The 22,067-nt window shown below is 43.0% G+C and overlaps 1 protein-coding gene across 1 annotated transcript in view; it reads right to left on the bottom strand.

Moving 5' to 3' along the window:
* Positions 1–22,067, bottom strand: part of LTK (leukocyte receptor tyrosine kinase) — a 97,872-nt gene that overhangs the window by 15,007 nt on the left and 60,798 nt on the right. Inside the window, exons 9-21 of the mRNA XM_061343773.1 lie at positions 21,695–21,861; positions 17,156–17,250; positions 12,467–12,568; positions 10,396–10,573; positions 9,710–9,860; positions 7,554–7,685; positions 6,876–7,032; positions 5,506–5,688; positions 4,864–4,962; positions 4,202–4,354; positions 2,859–2,969; positions 2,058–2,244; positions 1,089–1,179 (exon numbers count right to left, since the gene is read on the bottom strand). Of these exons, the coding sequence (XP_061199757.1) occupies positions 1,089–1,179; positions 2,058–2,244; positions 2,859–2,969; positions 4,202–4,354; positions 4,864–4,962; positions 5,506–5,688; positions 6,876–7,032; positions 7,554–7,685; positions 9,710–9,860; positions 10,396–10,573; positions 12,467–12,568; positions 17,156–17,250; positions 21,695–21,861 (1,806 nt within the window). The remainder of the gene's footprint in view (positions 1–1,088; positions 1,180–2,057; positions 2,245–2,858; positions 2,970–4,201; positions 4,355–4,863; positions 4,963–5,505; positions 5,689–6,875; positions 7,033–7,553; positions 7,686–9,709; positions 9,861–10,395; positions 10,574–12,466; positions 12,569–17,155; positions 17,251–21,694; positions 21,862–22,067) is intronic.

Below are 22,067 nucleotides of genomic sequence, written 5' to 3' on the forward strand. Positions count from 1 at the left end.
CTTTGTGAGCCTCATGCTCTGCCAGGGAGGAGGGAAGCCGGGAGGAAGCAGAGACAGGACATCTGACCCAAACTGACCAAAAAGGTATTCCATACCACAGCACGTCATGCCCAGGATGTAACGGAGAGTTACCTGGAAGGGCTAGGAGACTGCGGGGTTGGAGGAGGTATTGGTTGGTGCTTGGGTGGGCAGTTATCGGTCGGCAGGTGCTGAGGTGTTGTATTCTCTTCCCTTGTTATTTCCTTTATCATTATTATTATTGGCGGCAGCAGTAGTGATTTGTGTTATACCTTAGTTACTAAACTGTTCTTATCTCAACCCATGGGAGCTGCATTCTTTTTGATTCTCCTCTCCATCCCTCCGAGAGCAGGGGGAGGGCAAGAAGGGGGGGGAGTGAGTGAACAAGCTGTCTGTCTGGGTTTAAAACACTACAGTGCCTTATAAATGCTTCACACTAATATTTGCCAGAGCTTTCTTTCTTTATGTGAGATTAAGAAATCCTCTTCTAGTCCACAATGTCCCCAGAATGTCTGCCTGGTGCTATATTTTTCCCCATAAATTCCTTTTTTTCTTGGCTAACTCAGATCTGTAAATCATCATGACAGAAAAGCTCCTGTGGCAGATTCTCTGCTGGGGTGAACTGATGGGTCTGTGTTGATTTCAAGGATGCTATATTTATTTACGTTGATGGAGAATTTGTTATTTTAGCTAACCATGTTAGGCAGTCTCCAGGTGCCTAATTCACACAACTTTCCATCTCAGGGTAGTGATTCTATCTCTCCTGAGCAATGGGAATGGAGCTTACAGAATAGATTGCCCTTTTTAGATTCTCCTAGTTAGACCATAACTTACAGCCATTAGGCATACAACAAACAAGACATGCTTTACTTTCAACCTGCTGCTAGTGCCATATAGCTTAAAACTCAAAGTTTATGATTCCTGGATGCAGCAATGTATGGAAACCTGCATCACATACATGCATATGTCATTATCCATGTGATGCACGTGAATCTCCAGATGGATCAGTAATAAGATAATATGGCTCTTATAGGCAATTATTGTTGTAGAAGAAATTTGTGGGTACTGACCTTGATAGCCACTTGAAGAGGGCTGGGATCCCCTGCGATGCCTACCACAGTTCCCTCATAAACCTCACCAAATGCACCATGTCCTAGTGCCCTGGAAGGAAAAAACAAAATCAGAGAAAGAACAAGATGTTACTATGATCTTACTGGGCATATGCCGTTACTGGGTCTGTATATTTGGGATCCAGTGTTTCCAAGCTGCTCTCTTCATCCAGCCCAAACACAGGAATAGAACCTGCTGTAACAGACTGAATCAACAACAGAGTTTTGTTTTCATCTCAAAGCTTCTGAAAGTAACTTCTCAGTATTTTCTGCCACTGTCACTAAAACAGGGAGATTGGCTCCTTGATGGTTCTGAACACATAAAGCAGCCTGTTCAATCCCAGGGCCCTATCACCAAGTATGGCGATAGCAAGGCAAGAAGGAACTGGAGAACAACAGAGTGAGGTAGCTGCAAGCTGATGTCTTGAAGAGATGGCATAAGACAGTACATAGGAATGATCAAGTTTTTCCTTCTAAAGTTCACATAACTTTGATAATCTCCTCTGGATTATATGGAGCCAAAGAGCAACATAGCATGTATTTCCTTGTGACAGGAAATGCTAAAAAAGAAATACTGCTATAGATGTGGAAGGGAATTATTGCCAGGTGGCAAATTTAATCGTAGACATCAAAAAAAGAGAGGTAAAATACCCTATGCTGTTTGTGGCAACATGGAGCAAGAGCCTCATAAATGTATACTTCTGCCTGAGGACTTTATGGAATCAAAATATCTTAGAAAACATAGTAAGTTCTATTGTATTTTGGCTGGCTTGGACTAGGTGCTTTCCAGTTAGTCAGACAGCTGGCCCTTGCTTTCTTGTCCTGGATACCTGATGATGAGTAAAACAAGCATGTGAGCCCTACCTCTGCCTTTGCTTCAGGCTGTCTTTTCTCTCTTCTGCCAGAGAGCAACCCAGCAGCAAGCCTTACCGAAGCAGAGAGATGTTCTTCCGTGGGATCTCCTTCAGCTCACTCAGAGTGGCGGCCTTCCCTGCAAAGCAGTAGTTGGGGTTGTAATCTGTCATGATGGCTGATGTGCGGATTTTGCTCAGTTTATATTCTGGGCTCTGCAGTCGTGCTCTGGCTCCTTCCAGCTGCTGCTTCTTAAGGTGATAAACTGCAGGTGGGGAGGCAAATCAAAATGCACAAGATCAACACCTGGAAAGAAATTATAATGCTGGCCACACAGAACAGAAATCCACTCCATAATTATAAATGCTCAAGGAGCATCTTTAGCTTGCCAGTATCATGTTCTTCTCCATGCTCTGTTGTGATTCAATAGTGGATGTGCAAACAGACTTATTTCTGCAGAGACCTAATCACCAGGGAGCAACTTAGTTTTCCTCGGCTTCTTTGTATATTGGCTGAGGAAAGGGGCATCTTGTTGGCATCAAGTCTCAAAAAGCAGATTACCTCCCAGAATGAATTCTATATTTAATCACAGACTGTGAGTACTAAAGAAGCACCTGCTAAAAGGGCTCTCCAAGTTCTTTTCTCTGTAGCAGATACCAGGACAGAGGAGTTCTTACCCTCTGGGACTATGCTTGTGCCTAACTGTGGGGTAGTGATGTTTTATGTCACCTCTTTCCTCCTGTGTCCCTCTGATGTACTTGGGAGAACACAACACTTTGGTTCCACGTATTAAAACTAGTGGCATGTGGATGGGTCCTTCTGTCTAATTTAACCAGCAAAAGCCAAGTCAAGTGGTGATAAGAAGTAAGTATTTCTTACTGATAGATAGGCTGCCACAAGTAAGGATCATTCCAAGCACCACAATCACAGCCACCACAGCTAGGAGAAGTGGGAGTGGCAGGTGACCTTCTGGGATAGGACTCTGAGGCACTGGAAAAAGAAAAATAGAGATGCATTAATCAGAAAGCAACCAGAGCTGCTGCCACATCCCTCTGAAGGTTGTTCCTATTTCAGAAAGCAATAGCGAGTTCATGACCAGACCATCTTATAAAAGTAACAGCAAATCTACCTATAGCCCTGGAAGCTGAAAAATACATAAATAATTTTAAAAGCATAGTGAGGACAGAAAACTGCCTTGTAAAGCATAGATTTCTTACCCATACTTCAGGTTTTTTATAAATGGGTAACATCACTGGTCACAAGTTGAAACTTTCTTGATGCTTTGGAGTTCCAAGAGATTGAGTGAGGAAATAACAGTGAATACCAGGCATCAGCTGAACGGACACAGTGGGAAACTGATGTGGAAGGAAGTTATTTGTGGCTTAAATAACTCAGCAGTAGGCAGTTTGTTATACCAGAGGTATTTACACTTAAATACCTGATAAACTGTGCCAATTCAGGAAATTTACACTATGTCTCTTTACCGATATTTTACTTTCTACCTAATCCAAACCTGAATGTTGAAGATGGTGACAGAGACACAGCTCAGCATGCAACAATCTAACACCAGGAATTTTGAGTCATATAGACTCACAGAATCACACAATGGTTTGGGTTGGAAAGGATCTTGAGATCATCCAGTTCCAACCCCCTGCCATGGGCAGGGACACCTCGCACTAAACCATGTCACCCAAGGCTCTGTCCCACCTGGCTTTGAACACTGCCAGGGATGGAGCATTTACCACTTCTTTGAGCAACCCATTCCAGTGCCTCACCACCCTCACAGTAAAAAACTTCTTCCTTATATCCAACCTGAACTTCTCCTGTTTAAGTTTTAACCCATCACTCCTTGTTCTATCACTACAATCCCAGATGAAGAGTCACTCTTCAGCATCCTTGTAGGCCCCCTTCAGATACTGGAAGGCTGCTATGAGGTCCCCACGCAGCCTTCTCTTCTCCAGGCTGAACAGCCCCAACTTTCTCAGCCTGTCTTCATATGGGAGGTGCTCCAGTCCCTGATCATCCTCATGGCCCTCCTTTGGACTCAGAATCATAGAATCATAGAATAGTTACAGTTGGAAAGGATTTTAAGATCATCAAGTTCCAACCCACCCTGCTATGGGCAGGGACACCTCTCACTAAACTATGTTATCCATCTATATAAGTTCTATATATCCATCTATAAGTTTTATCCATCTTGAGGATAAAACTTCACATCTTACCAGTGCAGGTGACATTGTCATTGGCTAGCACAGCCCCCATCTCACATTGGCAGACTGGCAGGTTGGTGTCAGGGTCCCGCTTACAGTTGTCCGAGTGGCAGTGACTGCAGTTAAGATAGATCTGAACCTCCACCTCACCGTGACTCTCCATGGCTGAACAACGAATCAGACACAACAGAGGGGTTTAGTTCAGTTTTTCCCGTCTTGTTCCAGTAAGGAAAAAGCCCCAACTAAAATCTAGCAGGTACAGCAGGTACCTACAACTTCTCTCATCTGCAGGAGTGCAACTAGACCAACAGATTGTTGACACGTTGGGAAACCTGGTGGAAGCCAGGAGGGAAGAAGGTATTGGGTGCCTCAAACAAACAGAGAGGTCTGGAAGTGAATTGACCTTGAAAGGTCTGGGACTGTGGACATGCAGTTGAGCCTGATGACTGGTGTTTCTCCTGGCTTAGAGATTGAGATGGAAGAGGTCCCAGAGCATTATAGAAGTGCTTAAGGAAATTACCACAGCTAAAGCTCCAACTTGCAGAGTGAAACATGCCTGCATGAGATACATAAAAAACAAAGACTGGAGGAGAGGGAGCAGGAAAGAGGAAATAGAGAGGAAGAAAGGAAAAGGAAGAAGAAAAGAACAAAGAGGAATAGAAGGTATATTGTACCTGCCAGGGGATGCAAGAAGATTTCTCCAATGGGGTTCACAAAAGAGATGCCATCTTGCCCACCAGCTGTGATATCATCAGTATTGGAGGCATGCCCCCCTGGAGAAAGAAGAGTATGGCTAGCTGATCAGTGCTGTGTACTGCAAAAAATGTGATGCCTCTGAAGCGTTGCATTCATTCCTGGCTCTTATCCCCTGGGGTCACTCTGCAACCTTTCAGTTATCCTCATAGGTATAATGTCCTTGATTACTTGTGCTGTGTCACTTGACCCAGCCAGTACCAAGGTTAGTAAAGTGACTTACTCCAACGTAGGTTTCTCAGTTCAGCAAGGTAAAAATATATTTCCTTTAAACAGAAAAAACAAATGGAACATTTTCCCTGGGCAACTTGTAAATGAACGAAGAGGTGGTTCAACACACCTTCCAAACACTAAATCATGTAGGAACACTTCTATAACCTTGATTTCCTAATTAAAGACCGATAGCACAGAGTAAGGCATGCTGCTGAGCTTTAAGTATCTGTGGATCACGTTCTGCAGCAGTGTGCCTCTGCATTAAGAGCTCTACCCCTTAACCGAAGGTGCTCTGAAGGTAGCAAGTGGTACAAAATCAGCCATCATGACTATTCCTCCAGCAGACTTACCTTTGTAGCCTCCACCTCCTCCACCAGAAGTACAAGCTCCTCCTCCCCCACCAAAGCCACCGGAGGTGGCCCACTGGAGCTTGGCTAGAGCCTGGGGGCAAGCTTGACCCCCTTCTCCACCTTCCAGAAGGGACTTTCCAGCCTGAGGAAGCAGACTCTCATCTTGCCAGCCACCACCTCCACCTTCAGTCAGAGGGTGAGAAATTAAATAAGAACAGGTTGAGGGAAGAACAAGCAAAGGAAAGTAGAAGAGGTACTATAGAGGGACAGAAATTGGTCCTTAACGGATTTCTTAAGTGCCTGCATTCAGGTTAACTCTTAAGGTTCAGAGACTGTAGTGGTAGGACAAGGGGTAATGGGTTAAAACTTGAACAGGGGAAGTTTAGATTGGATATAAGGAGGAAGTTCTTTCCTGTTAGGGTGGTGAGGCACTGGAATAGGTTGCCCAGGGAGGTTGTGAATGCTCCATCCCTGGCAGTGTTCAAGGCCAGGTTGGACGAGGCCTTGGGTAATATGGCTTAGAGCGAGGTGTCCCTGCCCATGGCAGGGGGGTTGGAACTTGTTGATCTTAAGGTCCCTTCCAACCCTAACCTTTCTATGATTCTATGATTCTATGAATATACAGACAAGCTTCTTGTTGCCATGGACAATAATAATGTGGAAATCTAATGTGCAGCCTGTGGTATGTGGTGCATAAACAGCACCTTAGCACGAATTTCTAGTGGCATTGGGGAAATAAGGAGCCCAACATTCCTCTCCAGGATAACTGATTAGGGCTTGCAAGATGTTGAGTTCCCTGAGGAAACACAAATATGCTGGATTTCCTCATCTCCCTCTAGTGGCCCTTTTATACGGCTATTACAGCACGAGGTGGAGAACCACTGGAATTTTTTTGTCTCCTAGGAATGAATTCTAGGCACAGCTGTTGCAAGATTATAAATAAGCTTCCATTTCTGGTATAATTTCCATGATATAATTCTTGTTGTTAGGGTTCCAGGGGACTAACAGGGAAAAAGCCATCTCTTCAAAGACAATTGTTACAGTGTGGAGGAGTGAGCTCCATCTCCCAAACATCATTTTTACTGAGTCGTTTCACAGAAGAGAGTAGGAGGCTAGGAGGCCTGTGGAATAGCCTCTAATGGAGCACTCATCACCTATCCTATGCATTCTCTTTTATCTGGTGACAGATAAAGAGAATACAAGAGAATATAAACCAGCATTTGTTACAGATTACCAGCACTGTAAGAAATATGCTGGTAATATCCAGCATGTTTCCAAAAGATCAAAAAGAAGCCCCTCACTTCGTGCCTAATGGACAACGTGTGTATTCAGCCATTTGGTTCAGACCTCATATTGTTTTAGTGTCTCACCTGCTGCCCCAGTCCTCCCACTGACTCCAGGTACTGCAGTGCTGTTCTCAAATTGCTCCAGAGGTACGTCATCCAGAGAGCTATCCTGAGCCTTCAGATAGGCTTTTCCTCCTCCTCCTGCTGCGATGAGCAAAGGTTCGAAAATCCCATCCTTCTGCTGGAAAACCCCCCATCAAACATCAGAAAAACTTCACATCCCTTGGATACGCAAACTCACATAAACTCATCAAAATGCATGAAAGCATCCCAAAGAAAAGTGGTCCAAGGCCAGGGCAATACTACCGATTGCTTCCTAAGAACATTACAGAATCGTTTTACATTGTGTCCTGGGTACAAAAGTAGCTGTTTAACTAAACTCCAATATCTTGGGTTTTAGTTTTTTTAGGACTGCTGCCAATATTAAAGTGGGATCCTGGTGTGATTCCCAGATCTGAGCTGTCAAGAACCAAGGAACCAGTTCGGCTAGCTTAGTGACAGTGACATATATGATGGATATGAAAGGACATAAAGAATTTAAAAGACAAAAAGACAGAAGAATAGGGAGGGAAAGAGAGAAAGAGAGAGACTCCTTTTTCATCACCTTTTTTAAGAACCGAGTATCATGGGCAATGACTGAGAGTGAAAGTTAATTGCTCTGCTAGACACTGCTCAGAAAGGATGCAAAGAGGAAATACTTACTCTAAAGATGTAGGTTGCTCCTCCTCCACCCCCACCTCCTCCAGCCCAGTCCCTCAGGTCCTTTTTTTTCTTGTAATCTTCTTCAATGAGAGATGACTCCCCTAAGCAGATCTTCTGGGTTTCAGGATTGCCCTGAAAGGAGACAAGAGATGCACTCGTATATCAGCAAAACCCAGCTCTTGAGACTTGTCTGTGTAACTCAGTATAGTAATATTGTGTTATTTGTGATGTATATCAGGCATCTATAAATCAGTATATATATTATCTATGGAAAGGGAACAGCTCTACAAGGACTAACAGCTGAGGGATAGATCTGTCTGTTACCTCTGATTTACAAACACATTACCCATGCATGTGAAAATACAAATGCTCATAGAAAAAACCCAGGCAATACAGCAATAACTCATTGATATCGCGAGTCATATTTCGCATATTTAGAACTTCTCATACCCAAGAACACTAAAATGTGAAACATTGCAGGTTACTTCTCAGAACTTTCTTACTGCTGTGTATATTAGCTATTTCTCAAGGTCATAAATGCATAAAGCAGCCAGAGATGACCTGCTCACAGTTAAGCGTGACCTACTGACAACCTCAGAAGGGAAATCTGGGGTCTCAGCTTCCTATTCCTGCTAAATACTAAAGAACACTGAAAAAGCTGAAAAAGTAAGGACTGTTTGGCCATTTTATATTTTTCTTCGTTTTGTGACACTGAGTCCCATGAGTTTCAATGACTTGGGAATCTGCCCATTTTCACTCAGATGATGAACTCTGAATGATTTCAGAAACTGCTACATTGCTCAGTACAGGTGAAATCTCTACTTGTGTCGATCACATCATATATCTAGGCCAGAAACATGGTGCCAGTTTTAACACCTGGGCCCTCTCATTCAGAGAAGAGGACAAAAGATGACGAGATAAATGAGAACCAGGGAAAAGCAAGGGATAAATCTAAGGACAGAGCATGAAAGTCTGGAGCTGCAGAACTCCTTCAGGGAAAGGAAAACAAACATTAGTTACCCAACGTTCATCAGGATTCATCAGGATTTCCAAGGCCAAGGAAAAGTGGGCTTTGGAAGTGGGAAAAATGAACAGAAACTTTTTCCAATAACATCTGCAAAAGGGAGCTAGTTAGTGCTGGGTTATACTTTGCAATTTGGAGAACAAGTCATGAAATGCAAGGGGATAATGGACAACTTTGTAGATTATGACCTAAGCCTAGAGAGTGCACTGGAGAGGGAACCGCAGATATACAAATGTATGTTTTATTTAGATAGATATAAGTCTTGTACTGTCTAAAGTGATGAAAGACTGGGTTTAGAGTCTGTTCCCGCATCTGGATAAGACATCATATGCTTTGGGCAGGATAAATGGTAACTTTGAATGCCTACAAGAATGCGTATCCCAAACCTCAGAAGTCTACCTGTGGGGAAAAGGGCAAACAGCCCACAGGGCAGGGTCTACAGATCACATTTCTGGAAGGAGGCTGTACCAAAGGATTCATGCTGAAAAGAGGAAACTTTTGAGCCAAAGTGATATAGAGACTTTCAAATCATTGAGTCTAGCATTAGAGGACACACATATAAACATTCACATCACGAATGCAAATTTCCATTTCTCATGAGTGGGGTCTTTGTCATTACAAATTCAGGGGCCAGAAGATTCCCACTGGTTTTGACAGGCTTTAGATTCAGCCCCTAGTCTCTAAGCTTACAGAGCAGCAGTGCAGCCACAACACTGCTGGATGCTTCCATATATAATAGTAAATTATCTGAAATCCTGGCAGACAGAAAGAAACGTAGGCTGTGGAAAAATAAGAGAGGGAACACACAACTCTCACCTACTTTAAGTTCCATGCTTAAAATAAGCAGAAGAAAGCTGATGAAGAACTTATTTCAAACACCAGGAGCTTAAAGCAAAGTTCCTGCGGGCTTCATATTTGTTTGCACATTTTGGGATTGTTTTTCTTTTCAGAGTTCTTTATATTTGTTTTGAGATTCTTTCTAACTTGGTTTATTGGTTCTTCCCAGTCTCCTGACTGGATTTCATTGCTGGATTCTAGGATTTCTATCTTTCATCACCAAACCCTAAGCCACCCACTGAATCTCATTGAATCGTAGCTGAAAACTGCCCACATGTGCTTGTGCAGCCCTCACCCCAGGGCAGGCATCCTCCCCCTGCTGCCCCACTAAGATGTACAGCAGCTCATCTTTCTCCAGCTGGAAGGTGGCTGAGATGAAGACCCCGTGGGACCTCTTATTGTGGTTTTTGGCTCCCTTTCCCCCAGCTGCTCCATAGGCAGAAATCCTGGAAGAAAAAGTAAGTAGTTAAAGAGCCAATTTCACACATCTCAACCCTAAAGCAATTCCATGTGCAAGCTCTACCCATTCTGCACTTCCAATCCTTGCTTCAGTGCAGGCTTCCCTGCTGCAGCATCTCATGGCTATTCTTTGTTTGGCACCCATGCAACTAGGCTGCTCAAGAGGATGGACTAGCTCTAAACCACTGCACTGGAGACAGAGACTTTAGGAGAAAATAGCATGAGCTGGTATAGCCAAATCTAGAAGACCAAGGTTTTGGGACTGAAATGATGGCAGCACTTCCACTTGACTGCATGCCCACAATCACTCCTGTTTTCATCTCTTCTCAGTCACCACTCCACCCTCCATGCTCCACAGTAACTCAGACACAGATCCTTAACAGCTAGCACTCCTATTTCTCTCTCACTTCCCTGCCCCCTCCACCTACTCCGTATAGACGGTCCCACACTTATGCTTGCTGAAACTCCACAAACAGAAGGTGCTTAGAAGTGGCGGCCTCGCTAGCACCCAGTGGTACTCACCTGTACCGGTTTGTGGCTGGCACTCTCCAGACTTGCACTCCCCGGAGCCTGCCCTCTTTCTCCACAGTCACTGACACGTTGCTGTTCTTATAAGCACTGTCACACTGAGCTTGAGTCGGCCCATGTGGACCACTGGCACCACATGTTGTGAACCACCAGAGGACAACAGATGTATCCCCTGTGACCAAAACAGCAAGAATTGGGGCAGATGTGAACGTTCTTTTACTTCCCAGACATGTGCAATAATGCACAGAATGACATAACTAAAGGACAAATGTCATTGAAAAAATGACTGTTTCTGTTGATATCTTCTCCTCAATGATACCTTGATGACAAGATTGACATTATTATTACTCTTCACAAAGAACATTAAAGATTTTCTATATAAAAAACAGAACAAGAGAAAGACCACATTGCAACAGTGTGTGCTATCTACAGGGCTTTAAAACTCAGTATGTCCTTTTAATCACGTGCTTATTATTATAATCATACAAAAATGCTTAAACTTGCATTTACAATGTTGAGAACTTCAAAGTTGCCACATGCTAAAGTTAAATTTATCTGTTCAATTTTAGTGCAGGTCCTCTGTACTATAATCCACTAAGATACCACCCTTAAATATATGACCAAAGACTATTTATATTATTCTAGTCATAGCCCAACTACTGCTCTGTATATAGTCACTGTTTACCTTTTCCTCTCTCACTCTATTTCCTGCACACTATTCAATAAATCAGGGACTGCAGATAAGACCCATCAATGCGGGGGTAACAAGACAGGACTTCTGAGAAGAGGCTTAGCCAAGTATTTCACAGACATCAGATTTCTCAGCGCCAATAGAAAGCAAGGAGATATTATTCAACTTTTGAGATGAGAACTGAAGCATATACGCAGAAATAAAGGTTGAAAACAAGTGTCACTACATCTAGTGTCCATCTGTGAAACACAGTGAAAATCTGAAGTGACTTGTCTCAGGTTTGCACAAGAACCTTGTGCTAGCAGCACAACTGGAAGATCCTTTTGCTGCTTTCAGAAAGGACCTTTCTCCTCCAAGCCAATTTTTTCCTGGCTCCCATTAAGCATTATTCTTTTGTATCTACAACAATGCAGCAGCTAACCATCTCCTCCATTTAATAACCCTTCTCCAAGACGCAAACATATCCACCTCATCCACCGAATGAGAATGAAACTTTCAAAAAGCATCTAAAAACTGTATGATGCAGTGCATGCACAAGGGCCAGTAAGAATCAGAACTGTTTAAAATTTGAATATTTAAAATAGCAGTAAAAATCACATAAATCTAAAATAAAAATCCTATTCTTGTTTAAATGAAAAGGCAAGGAAAACTGTCCCCAACAGACGTTAGCATGTGAACATGCAGATGGATCACTGGGGTAATGGCAGAATTCTCTGCCCCTTGAGCTAACAGGACCTGACAGCAGTACAGATTTGTCACATTTCAGGTGGACACAATCTTCAGGAGGTGGTGCAGTCACACACAGGTATTTGTTGGCAGCAAAGCAATCTCAAGTACCACCTCCCCTCTTTGGGTCCTCTTTTAGATTGCTCCGCTATCAGTAAACTAGTCCTCAGTATCCCCTATTCTACTAGTTTTTCATTCAGTCTTTCTCCCGAGATCCTCACTTATTTCCCTTCCTGGATTTTCCTCTTTACACCCCTTTTCTCCACTTGTTAGATTCAGCTTCACTACTCAAAAAGTCCCAATAAATCTCTCTCTAGTCCCAGCTTTTTGTACTGGTCTACACTTTTCATTCCTGAGCTGGCTTTTGTGCACTCTCAATCTGAGTCATGCAGCTTCTTGCTTTTACTTAAAGCATCTTTACTTAAAGATTCTGCTTTTCTTTAATGAGGTCCTGCTATTTAAGGACTGGTGAGTTGGGCTTCAGCAAACTGCTATCCTATAGCCAAACAGAGATTACCCAACATGGTCTCCACATCTTTGGAATGGATTATGTTCAGTTGCTCTGTTGCTACAGGGCAGGCAGATCACACACAGAAGAAGGGAACAGACACCTTTTGTAACTGAGGTTTTCAGTACTGAATCATGTACCTGGGAGGGAGGGCTCTTCCAAGGGGTTCAGAAGATGTTCATCCAGGATACTAATTTCCCGTGGGTACTGGCGCTTCCCAACAAAATGATTTTGTTGTCTTCCTGTTTTTAGAATGGATAAGAGAGATGGGACAGTGGTAGAAGAGAGAAGTGGGAACTTTAAAGATCATGTGAATGAACCAAAGACAACAATTTAGTTAAAATAAGGAAATAATACCTGAGGCAGAAAAGTTCTTTTAAACAATTGTAATTTTGTATTATTCTTTTGGGCCCATGTCTTAGGTTAATTACTTGTATCTGTGTTCAAGGCAGTGGGTCTTCACATGAACACAAACTCTCCATGTTATCTCACGCAGGCTCACCTGCAGGATAAGCTCCTTGATCAACAAATTGCACTGCCTGTGATTACAAGAGACTTCAGGAAAAGCATAGTGTGGGAGAACAGATACCAGGTATTGATGTTCTGCTGTGTAAAGGAACAATTGTCTTTCATTCTGAACAGTGTCATGGTAAGTAAGCCCCTCATAGAGGAGGGACTTCAAAGCAGTTGCTGATCCAAAGCATCTGAATGCATTGAGAACACCACACAACCAAAGCAGTAATAAATGAACCCTTGCTTTTTAATCTGCAAGCATCCTGTTTCAATAGTTAAATTACCCATTTTTATGCAGATCTTTGATTGGAAAATCGCTCTAAGAAAAAGGAGAGACTTCCTTCCATTTATGAGCCCTCGGTTAACTTAATACTGAACATTTTTCACCAGTTGAAAAACATTACAAATATTTCAATTTGTTCCAGTTGTGAGAACCTAACAGCTGTTTGATGCTCTATTCACTCAGTTCCAGCTGGACAATTATCTCTGCCGCAAAGCCACTGCTCTAAATAGCGATAATTAACACCCTTGTTAGCTGTGTCAGAAAGGCCAAATAACTAATTGAAGCATGGAGACCTTGCTGAGCTTTTACTCTGGAGAATATTCCCCCCAGGTCTGACTGAAAGCATATTGATGGATGGAAGTAAAAGGACGCTTTGTACTGACACACTCTGTTCATACTGAGACAGAGAACTTCAAATGGATGGAGTTGTCAAGCCAGTGAAAAATGAAATTAACCCAAACCAAATGAACTGGATCAGAGACAAGAAGGAAAACCAAATGAAAAAGACAATGCATGGCCAGAAAAGATCCTCGGTCTCCCAAGACCTGCAGTGAATTAGGAATCCCAAAGGTCATGACAGTTTCAGATACTCATAGACATACAAGAAATCTGGTTATGTTTGCCAGAGTGAAGGAATGTAAATCACCCGCTGAAATAGAGAGTCAGTCTGTGTGTCTGCATAGATTTTTTTTTTGCAGCATCCCAACTGTGTATCCTAAGGCAATCCAAACAAACAATCCTTCCTCCTCCTCCAAACAGTCTCCAACCCCCACAAGCTGGAAGAAAGTTTCTCTCTCCCCCTGTGCTCAGCAGCAGGCAAGCTGCAGGCTGAGAACCACCCTGTCCACAGGAGCTGTTAACCCTTGGGAGGCTGATATTTTAGCCTTTAGACATGAATTTGTGGGGTGGAATTTTCTACAAACATGATGTAGCCCTGGGATCTAGAGGCTGGTGCTTTAGTTTATTTTAGCTTCCACTTGCTCCTCTGACAGCCAACATGTTCACTGTAAGTGAATGGAAGGCAACAAAGCTGAATTCATATTAAGTACCCGTACTAGAAAAATATGAAGAGCACAGGACTCCTTCTCCAGGATTTAGCTAATGCTGCTGATTTCTATACTGAAAAGGGACAGAGGGAATTGTAAAGGAGAAATGCAGGGCATCTTCTGCAGGCAAAGAGCTAAACTAACTCACTCCTACTTCTCTGGGAATGTAATGAAAAAAGATATAGTGGTCCTGTGGCCGGGATGAATTAGAGAAAGGTGCCCCACAGATCCTCAAAGTGTTCAGTCTCCTCAGAGATCTCAGCTTACTGATGGAGACTGAAGTATTCCTGGAAGCATCTCCAGCCTGTCCTAAAGCATCAAAGAGAATGAGGGAGATGCATCAGCTTCCTCTTCCCCATCCCTTTGGCTGATCTATTGCATTTCTAGTCAACACTTTCTTAAATCAGCAAAATGTGGCAGTGATGAGGCTTGAACCACCCCCCACCATTCACCTCAAGCAATGACACTGGCAGGTCAACAGAACCAGACTTTGCTGGACCAGGGACTCCAAAGTCAAGAACTAGAGATGTGCTGCACAAAAGCTCTCTGTGGACAGTCTTGCCATTTATAAACCAGTGTTCTGGGAAATTGTGGGAAATGATGAATGGAACAAGAATATAATCCCTAGGCCAGGGCAGTAGAGTGCACTTGGATAGACCACAGGCCTGTGATCGTAATTGGAACAAGGTAACGCTCAGAGCACCAAAAAAGTAATAGTCAGAGACCACATAAGCACTGAGGACAACAGCCAGCACTCTTGTTTGCCATTCCAGCCCATGTTTTCATATTTAGACACTCCTAATTCAGACCTCTTCATATGAAAGCATTAGTTAACTAAAATGATGGAATATCTTTATGCCTGTCCCCTGAAAGTTCTCCAACAAACTAGACCCATGTCACCACCCATGTCTGTGACACTATCTTATACAAGGTGATTTGTATGACCCAGAAGGTGGATGCATCTCACCTTTTTCACAGGGAAGACATCTGCCAGTGCCCAGGAACAGCCATCCAAAGACTGGTTTGGTTTTTGTCCTTATTGATCTCCCTTGAGCTGTCCTCACTACCCATTTGTTCTCCTCCTAAATTTCACTGAATCTTTCCTCTTGATTTTGAGGTACATGGAAAACCTCACTTTCTCTCCCCTCTTGCATACAGACAAGCAATGCTTTCAGAGCCCGCACTGCATTTTGTAAAGCAATTGAACTACAAGATTGAAATAGATGGAGAAAATAATATTTACATCCTAGTAAGCAGCAAATTCTTCCTTCCTGCCATACATCCTTCCTGCTGCCCTCATGCAAAGAATTCACTGCCTTGGATCTTAATTGGCTCCATCTCTGACATCTGAAACCTCTCCTTGCCAGGGAGAAATAATTTCATTACTGAACACACAGCAGAGCTGCTGGGCTTCTCTGCAACCTAACTGAATTAAAGTCATGAGAAGACAAATGCAAGGGGGTTGCTTTCAGAGGCGAGAAAACGTCAATTTGCAAAGAGGATTCAAGGAACAGTGGCAAGTGCAAGGCTTCCGAGAAACGTATTTCCTTCGTGATGTCTTCTGCATGAGTCACGCATCTCCGGGTCACTCCTTCAGATGGGGCGAGTGCCAGCTGCTCCTGGACATCACTGCGATTTACACTAATTGAAAATGAGGAGATACCTGGGCACTCTAATGGACAAGCTCTGTAACATCGCTGCAGTGGCATTTACTCCCCGTCTATTCACCAAAGGATACATCCCTACACCAGAGCCAGCAAAATATCTGTGGGTGAACTGGAGGTTTTATCTGCTCTCACAGGGGGGCAGTAAACTCCAGCAGCTGGGTGGCAAAAGAGCATCTGGAATCCCTCCCTTCAGTTTCCTCAAAAGACTTCAAAACAGAAGGTTAGCTTGGGGACCAGGGAGTGACAAATGACACTGCCATCAAGGAACATCTCTTGCTTTCAATTTCAAGTGAAAATGTGCATGCTCAGCATTTTATAGAAGGGTGGTTTCAAAGGGACAGAAAACAGGAGATTAAATCAGACAAAGGTGGGAGGGAAAGGGGGTTTTGCTGATGAACTTGTTTTTCTGATGAACTTGTAACACCTCTGTTTTGGCATAAGTCTTTCCTCATGCTATGTACAGCTAGCTCCTGCAGAGACATGTTATTACTCTAAATGCTGACATACTGGGTGTGGGACACATGAAGTGTGGCACAGCACCACTGATGCACATTTTATCTGCAACAGGAGTCACAATTCAAGTGCTGCATATCCTCCAGTTCCTTTATAACAACAGAAGTCTTTTCTCCAGGGACAAAAAGAAGGCAGTCTCTAAATATTTGCAACCAGTTCAAGTATCCAACCTCTTCACACTTGCCTGCTAAGAAAATGCAACTCCTGCTTCAGGCTTCTGAGAGTAGCACTGTCTCCATTATTCAGTGGAATACACTGCTGTCTGTTGCACTCAGTAAATGGAAGCACATCTGACATATACCTGGCAGTGACAGTTAAGTTACCTCCTTGCAAAGTAGAACAAACAGTGCAATAATCTAAACTTTACTGTCAGAGAGTCACTTTATTCCTTCATTGTATTCCTTTCCTCCACTAAAATATGGGGTGACTTTCCCCTTTGATTTCAACAAATTCCCTTCAGCTATCAATTGCCAGGGCACATAGGTCAGCAGGGACTGCTGAAGAACACTGTGATGTAATCCTTCCACTTTGGGGCTAAGGAATAAGTCTAGTGCTTCTTGCCAAGACACACAGGCAGGTCTCAACTCTGTGATACAGGATATCCTAGATTGAATTAAAAACAGCACCAGGACACTGACACACTGTAAAACTGCCCCTACTTGCAATCTTCAGTAGGTCTGAGATAAAATGGCGTTGTGCTGTAAAAGGTATCACAAGGGGAGAGCAGAGTGTGTATGTCCTGGATCTGTGGGGTGCTAATTACACTACCTGAATTCTTTAAGGGATTCTGCAACACCTGTAGCTCACCATCAGTGAAGCAGTCCAGTCCAAACGTAATGTTGTCGATAGCAATGTCAGCGTGGGAATTCCAGCCCCAGGTTGCCAGGAGTTCCAGTTGAAACCTTTACATTAAGACAGAAGTTTTAGAGAAAAGAGACAAATGGGCAGGTAAAAAAAAGGCAACTAAAAGGACAATGTTCCCTTACCTTTCCACCCCCAAAGACACAGCCAGAAAAAAATGAGAACAACAGTATTCAAACTGACAGGAATCTGGGGCATGATCGTAACTCAAAACAGAGACATGAGTTTATTTCAGATGAAGGTGAGGACATGTTAAATTCCAGTCATAATTCCCTGAAGTGCTAGCTTCCTGGGCTCTCTCATCATTTCCCTCCATGACCAGCTGTTTAGCTATTTATCTAGGTCTGTCATGTCCCATATGCGCTGCCATGTTCTGAATTCATAAGGAAGAAAGAAAATGGGCTGAAGGATCTCCTTCTAATGGATAGGACTGAATTGTTTTTCATTAGATTTTAGAAATAAACAGATGACTGATGTCCAGTCCATTTACAGCTTATTAAAAGCATATGGAGAGGACCTCTACTGTTGTCATTGGTGAAGCTCAATGATGATTTATGAGAGATCAAGCACTGACTTGTCTAACACATTAATCATTCAGCCTAGGAACACACTTATCCCAAATTAGTGGCAATAAAGTACGTGAGCATATTCCACCCACCAGCCAAACGTTGGTCCATATCCACAGTTAGTATGATGTTGCATAGCTGCATGAAGGTCTTTAGAGATAAGCTGCTTTTACCAAAACTCAAGAATGGCCCTTTGTGTTATATGAAAGCATTCACTCCTACAGGATCTGAGCACTCTGGGAGTAAGTATGGGTGCAGCAAATGCAAAGCAAGGGTCTCTTGAATTACCATTCTCTTAGTTATGGGGTTAGCAGAGGAATTTGCCCTTAGATCCACCTTGTATAGAAACCTGCCTCTTTATTAGCAAGTTTAGCACTACTTCTGCATTTTCAGACTTTTACAGAAGTGCACTGGCACTAGACAGTGATTCCCCTATCCATTTGATGGAAGAGAAAGTCACAGCATTCTGAGCCCAGGACTAGGGTACTTCTAGCACCCACAGGCATAGATACAGCACCACAGCCTACCCCTGACTCAAAGTGCACACATGGAAGTATACCCTCTGTCAGGTGAACCTGCTGCATCTGGTGTATAGAGTCATCAGGAGAGAGTCCATGGCACTGTTCTACAAGGTAGATTTCTGCTCCAGTACAAGTGGGATCCTGGGGAATAACCCCCTTCCTCCAGTACACAAGGTTAGACATCTCATAAGCCTTGAGCTCTGCATGCATCCCCTTTTTCATGACTTCAGAAAAAGGGGAGGCATTTGCCTTTTGAACCCTGCAGTGTTAGCCAGAGGGGTTTCCAGTGTTCCTGCTCATTGAGCTCATCTTGCTGACTCCAGCATATTACACCCTCCAGCTCTGATGTCCGTTCTTCTGCCCGTCTGATTTTCTTCTGATAGCAGCTTTTTTTTCCCCATGTGTGTGAACCAAGGGAGTGAATTTGCAGTTTTCCAAGTACTCAGTGCCCAAGTGGGAGACTGCTCAGCAAACTGTGTAGTTTGTCTTCCTTCTCTCCCAAGAAAGAAATTAAACTAGAGGAAGTTGATGTTAAAAACTGGTTGTATATCCCATCCATGGCTGCCTATTTATGGCCCCATTAAGCCATTCATGTCCCGCTATAGCAATTATTTGTCTTGCATTTCATATCTACCCCTTCTCTTTGTGTGATCTATCCTCTCCTATCCACTTTGCTGCTGGCTATCATCCCTTTGAGGAATGAAGGAAAAATGTAGCTCTTTCATTTAGCAAGAGAAGGACAGGTGTTTCCTGAAGATTCAGGATATGGGAAAATGACATGCCAGCCCAAACTGTGTGCTAAAACATTCCCTAAGCACAGCATTGCTGGAGTTTGCATTACCAAGGAAAGCTGCCAGCACCCACAAATATACAGAAAAGTCATTCATGAAGGTTTATACCAAACTGTACACCATACAGTCAAAATGTTTTCCCAGCGCTGAGGATGAGGCAATGCAGGGATTTATCATTTTGACCATGCTTGAAAATGCCAACAACTTTTTAAGTGTTCAGTGCTACCAGGTATTGCAAGTGGGATCTGAATTTTGTGATGAAGAGTCACACAGCAGGAACGACCATTTTTTCCCATTTGAATGAGACTCTATTCAAATTTTAGTAAAAATCATTGAAATTTTTAAATACCTGACTATTCCATGCCTGGTAGTTTGTTTGTTCATTTGTTTTAAATCCACCAGTCTCCTCTTCCCTGCCTATATTCAATTCTAGGGTTAAATGATACTTTCCATGGCAATGCTGTATTGAATTGCATCAGGTCCTGCTTCAGCTACATGAAGCAAGGACTGCCTTTCCAAATCAATGAATACACCTTTTGAAGAGGTTGTGGAGCTCCCTGGAAACTTTACAGCAGGGGAGCTTGGACTTGGTGTGTGCTGGGTTTGGGGCTGGGATCTATGGGGAGAAACAGAAGGATAAAATGTTTTCACAAATGGGAGTTCGAAGAAGAAAGAAAGACCATGTATATGAAAACAAGGAAGAAAGTCTCTGAATGCTCACAGAAGCTGGTGAGATGGGACAGAAGGAGCAGAGCATGGAAGGAACAAGGCAAGAGGCCTGAGATGGAGCCATGTTCTAAGAGCAAAAAGAACAGTTTCCTCAGTTGGAGCAAATAGCTGCAACATCTTCCAGCAAAGCATGTGCTCTTTCTGTTCAGATCAGTGCAGCAAATGACAACTAATGACTTCTGTTAGTCACTTGGCCAGCTCAGACATCGCAGGTCTGCTTGCTAGATCGTACAGTTCCAGCCTCATCCACAGTGACTGTTACTGTTGTGCCACATCAGTTTTAAATTTGTTTGAAAATAGCATACAGAAAGGTTACATGAAGTGAAATGAGAGAACTACTTGAAACAGACTGTCATAACACATGCATGGCCTACCTACTTCTTTCATATTGTCTAAGTGCTCAACTCTTTCAAACATTACAGTATTTGAATATCAGCTGCTTTTTCCATGCAGTGTTGGCTAGTGCTCCCTAAAGACTCCTGCTGTCCATTCCCTCCTGCCACAGATGATCCATTTTGCTTCAGAACTGAGTGCCGATCCATAAATCAGAGGTTTCAGGAGAGAAGCATAAGGGAATGTTTATCAGAGGATGCGGAAGTTCTTAAATACTCTGAAAAGCCCCTAGGACTCTGCTGTGGTTACATCCACATGAAAGTGCCTGGGGAAAAGAACAATTCTGGACAACTGCTTTACTTTATATATGCAAAACTAAACAGATGCTAATCCGCAGGGCTCCAAACTGTGTCAGAAAAGAATAACAAATACACTGCCAGCATGCAGACCTATCCTATCCTAAAGGAATAATTCATGGCAAAGGTGCGTACAGTGAACACATGATAATGCTGAGGATCTTGAAAGAGAGCAGTACAACATTCTCTCTGAGTTTTACTGCTGCTTGGGTCTGAATTGCTATCACTTCCAGACCCAAATCCTTTAGTCTTTTACACAAAGACACAGAGAATATTTGAAGTTAAAAGGAATCCCTTCACACCTAATCCATGAAGTTTTGAGACGTTCTCTATTGCCAGTATTAGGTAGATATTTTTCCATTTGTAATATTCCCTGTATAGGCTTTGAGATGTGTTTGTCATAAGTGTCATGTGAAACAGGCTTTCCTGAGAAAGGTGAAATAAAAATGGATTGGAGCAATTTAAAAATCATTTGTGTTGGGCAAAATAACCACCTGCTAACACCAGCCACATGGCTTGAGATTGAATAACACTGGGTGAGGGAGGAGAAATACCTGCTTAAAATTAAACTGGGTTCAAATTCTTCAAACCTTCAATATCTGACTTCATTTGTAAACCAATGTCATGTTGTATTTTCACGTCTAAAACTGTGAAAATTTTAGTGAAAGCTGATTTGGGCATCAGTCTTTCCTGTGAATGTGATGTGGCAATGAACGATCTCCAGCTGCCTAGAATGCACTGGTACAGATCCTAGACTAGACAACTGCATTGGCTAAACTGTGGGTTTACCACTCATTTAACTCACACGGCTGGTTTTACTGTGGGAGTACAAAGTGCAGTTATGCTACTATAACTGGGAGCACTTTGTCACTGTGAGTATACTGCCTTTCTCAGATTGGAAACATGTTTCTAGTCCAAACACTTGCTATTCCCAGTACCTAAGCACTGTTTGAGGCTGCATGGGAGTGCAGAAATACAGTGTGAGCTTGTGCGGAGCTAGGCTGTGTATATTTACAAAGATATGCCTGTATGGGAGAATACTTCCTCAGTAAGCAGAATTGCAGTACTACTACTGTGTGTGTGGGGGGGTTAATAGAAATGACCCTGGAAGAAGGCAAGAATGAAGGTGACGTTTCACAACAAAGACAGTAACAATTTACTAACTGGATGCTGCTGGTGGAACTCTTACCGATTCTGAAGCACTGGCATTGGTAAGGTGATGAGAAACCAGTGGTCACTCCAGCTCCCTGCCCTTTCCCACATGGGCAAGATGACTGGAGCTCCCTTTATCTCTTCCCTGACAGAGAAGGAGATGGTACCATTGTAGCTGCCAAAAACATGCACTGAGAATTGCATCTGTAATAGAGGAAGAAGAGGAAAAGAAAGGTATCCTGTAATATAAAGGGAAAGTTACTCACTTCTCTCTCCCTGGGGATTTGAGACACCAAACCTTTGATCCCAGGTCAAATTGTTTAATCAGGCACACCACTCAGATCCTCATTGCTTGTGTATGGCTCATCACTGTTCCAGCACGGAATTTTCTTTGTGGGGACCCTGACTGA

The sequence above is a fragment of the Neopsephotus bourkii genome, unplaced genomic scaffold (genome assembly GCF_033783945.1).
Source record: "Neopsephotus bourkii isolate Nb327-2 ecotype Australia unplaced genomic scaffold, CSIRO-AGI_Nbou_v1 NB_1825, whole genome shotgun sequence".
Classification (NCBI taxonomy): domain Eukaryota; kingdom Metazoa; phylum Chordata; class Aves; order Psittaciformes; family Psittacidae; genus Neopsephotus; species Neopsephotus bourkii.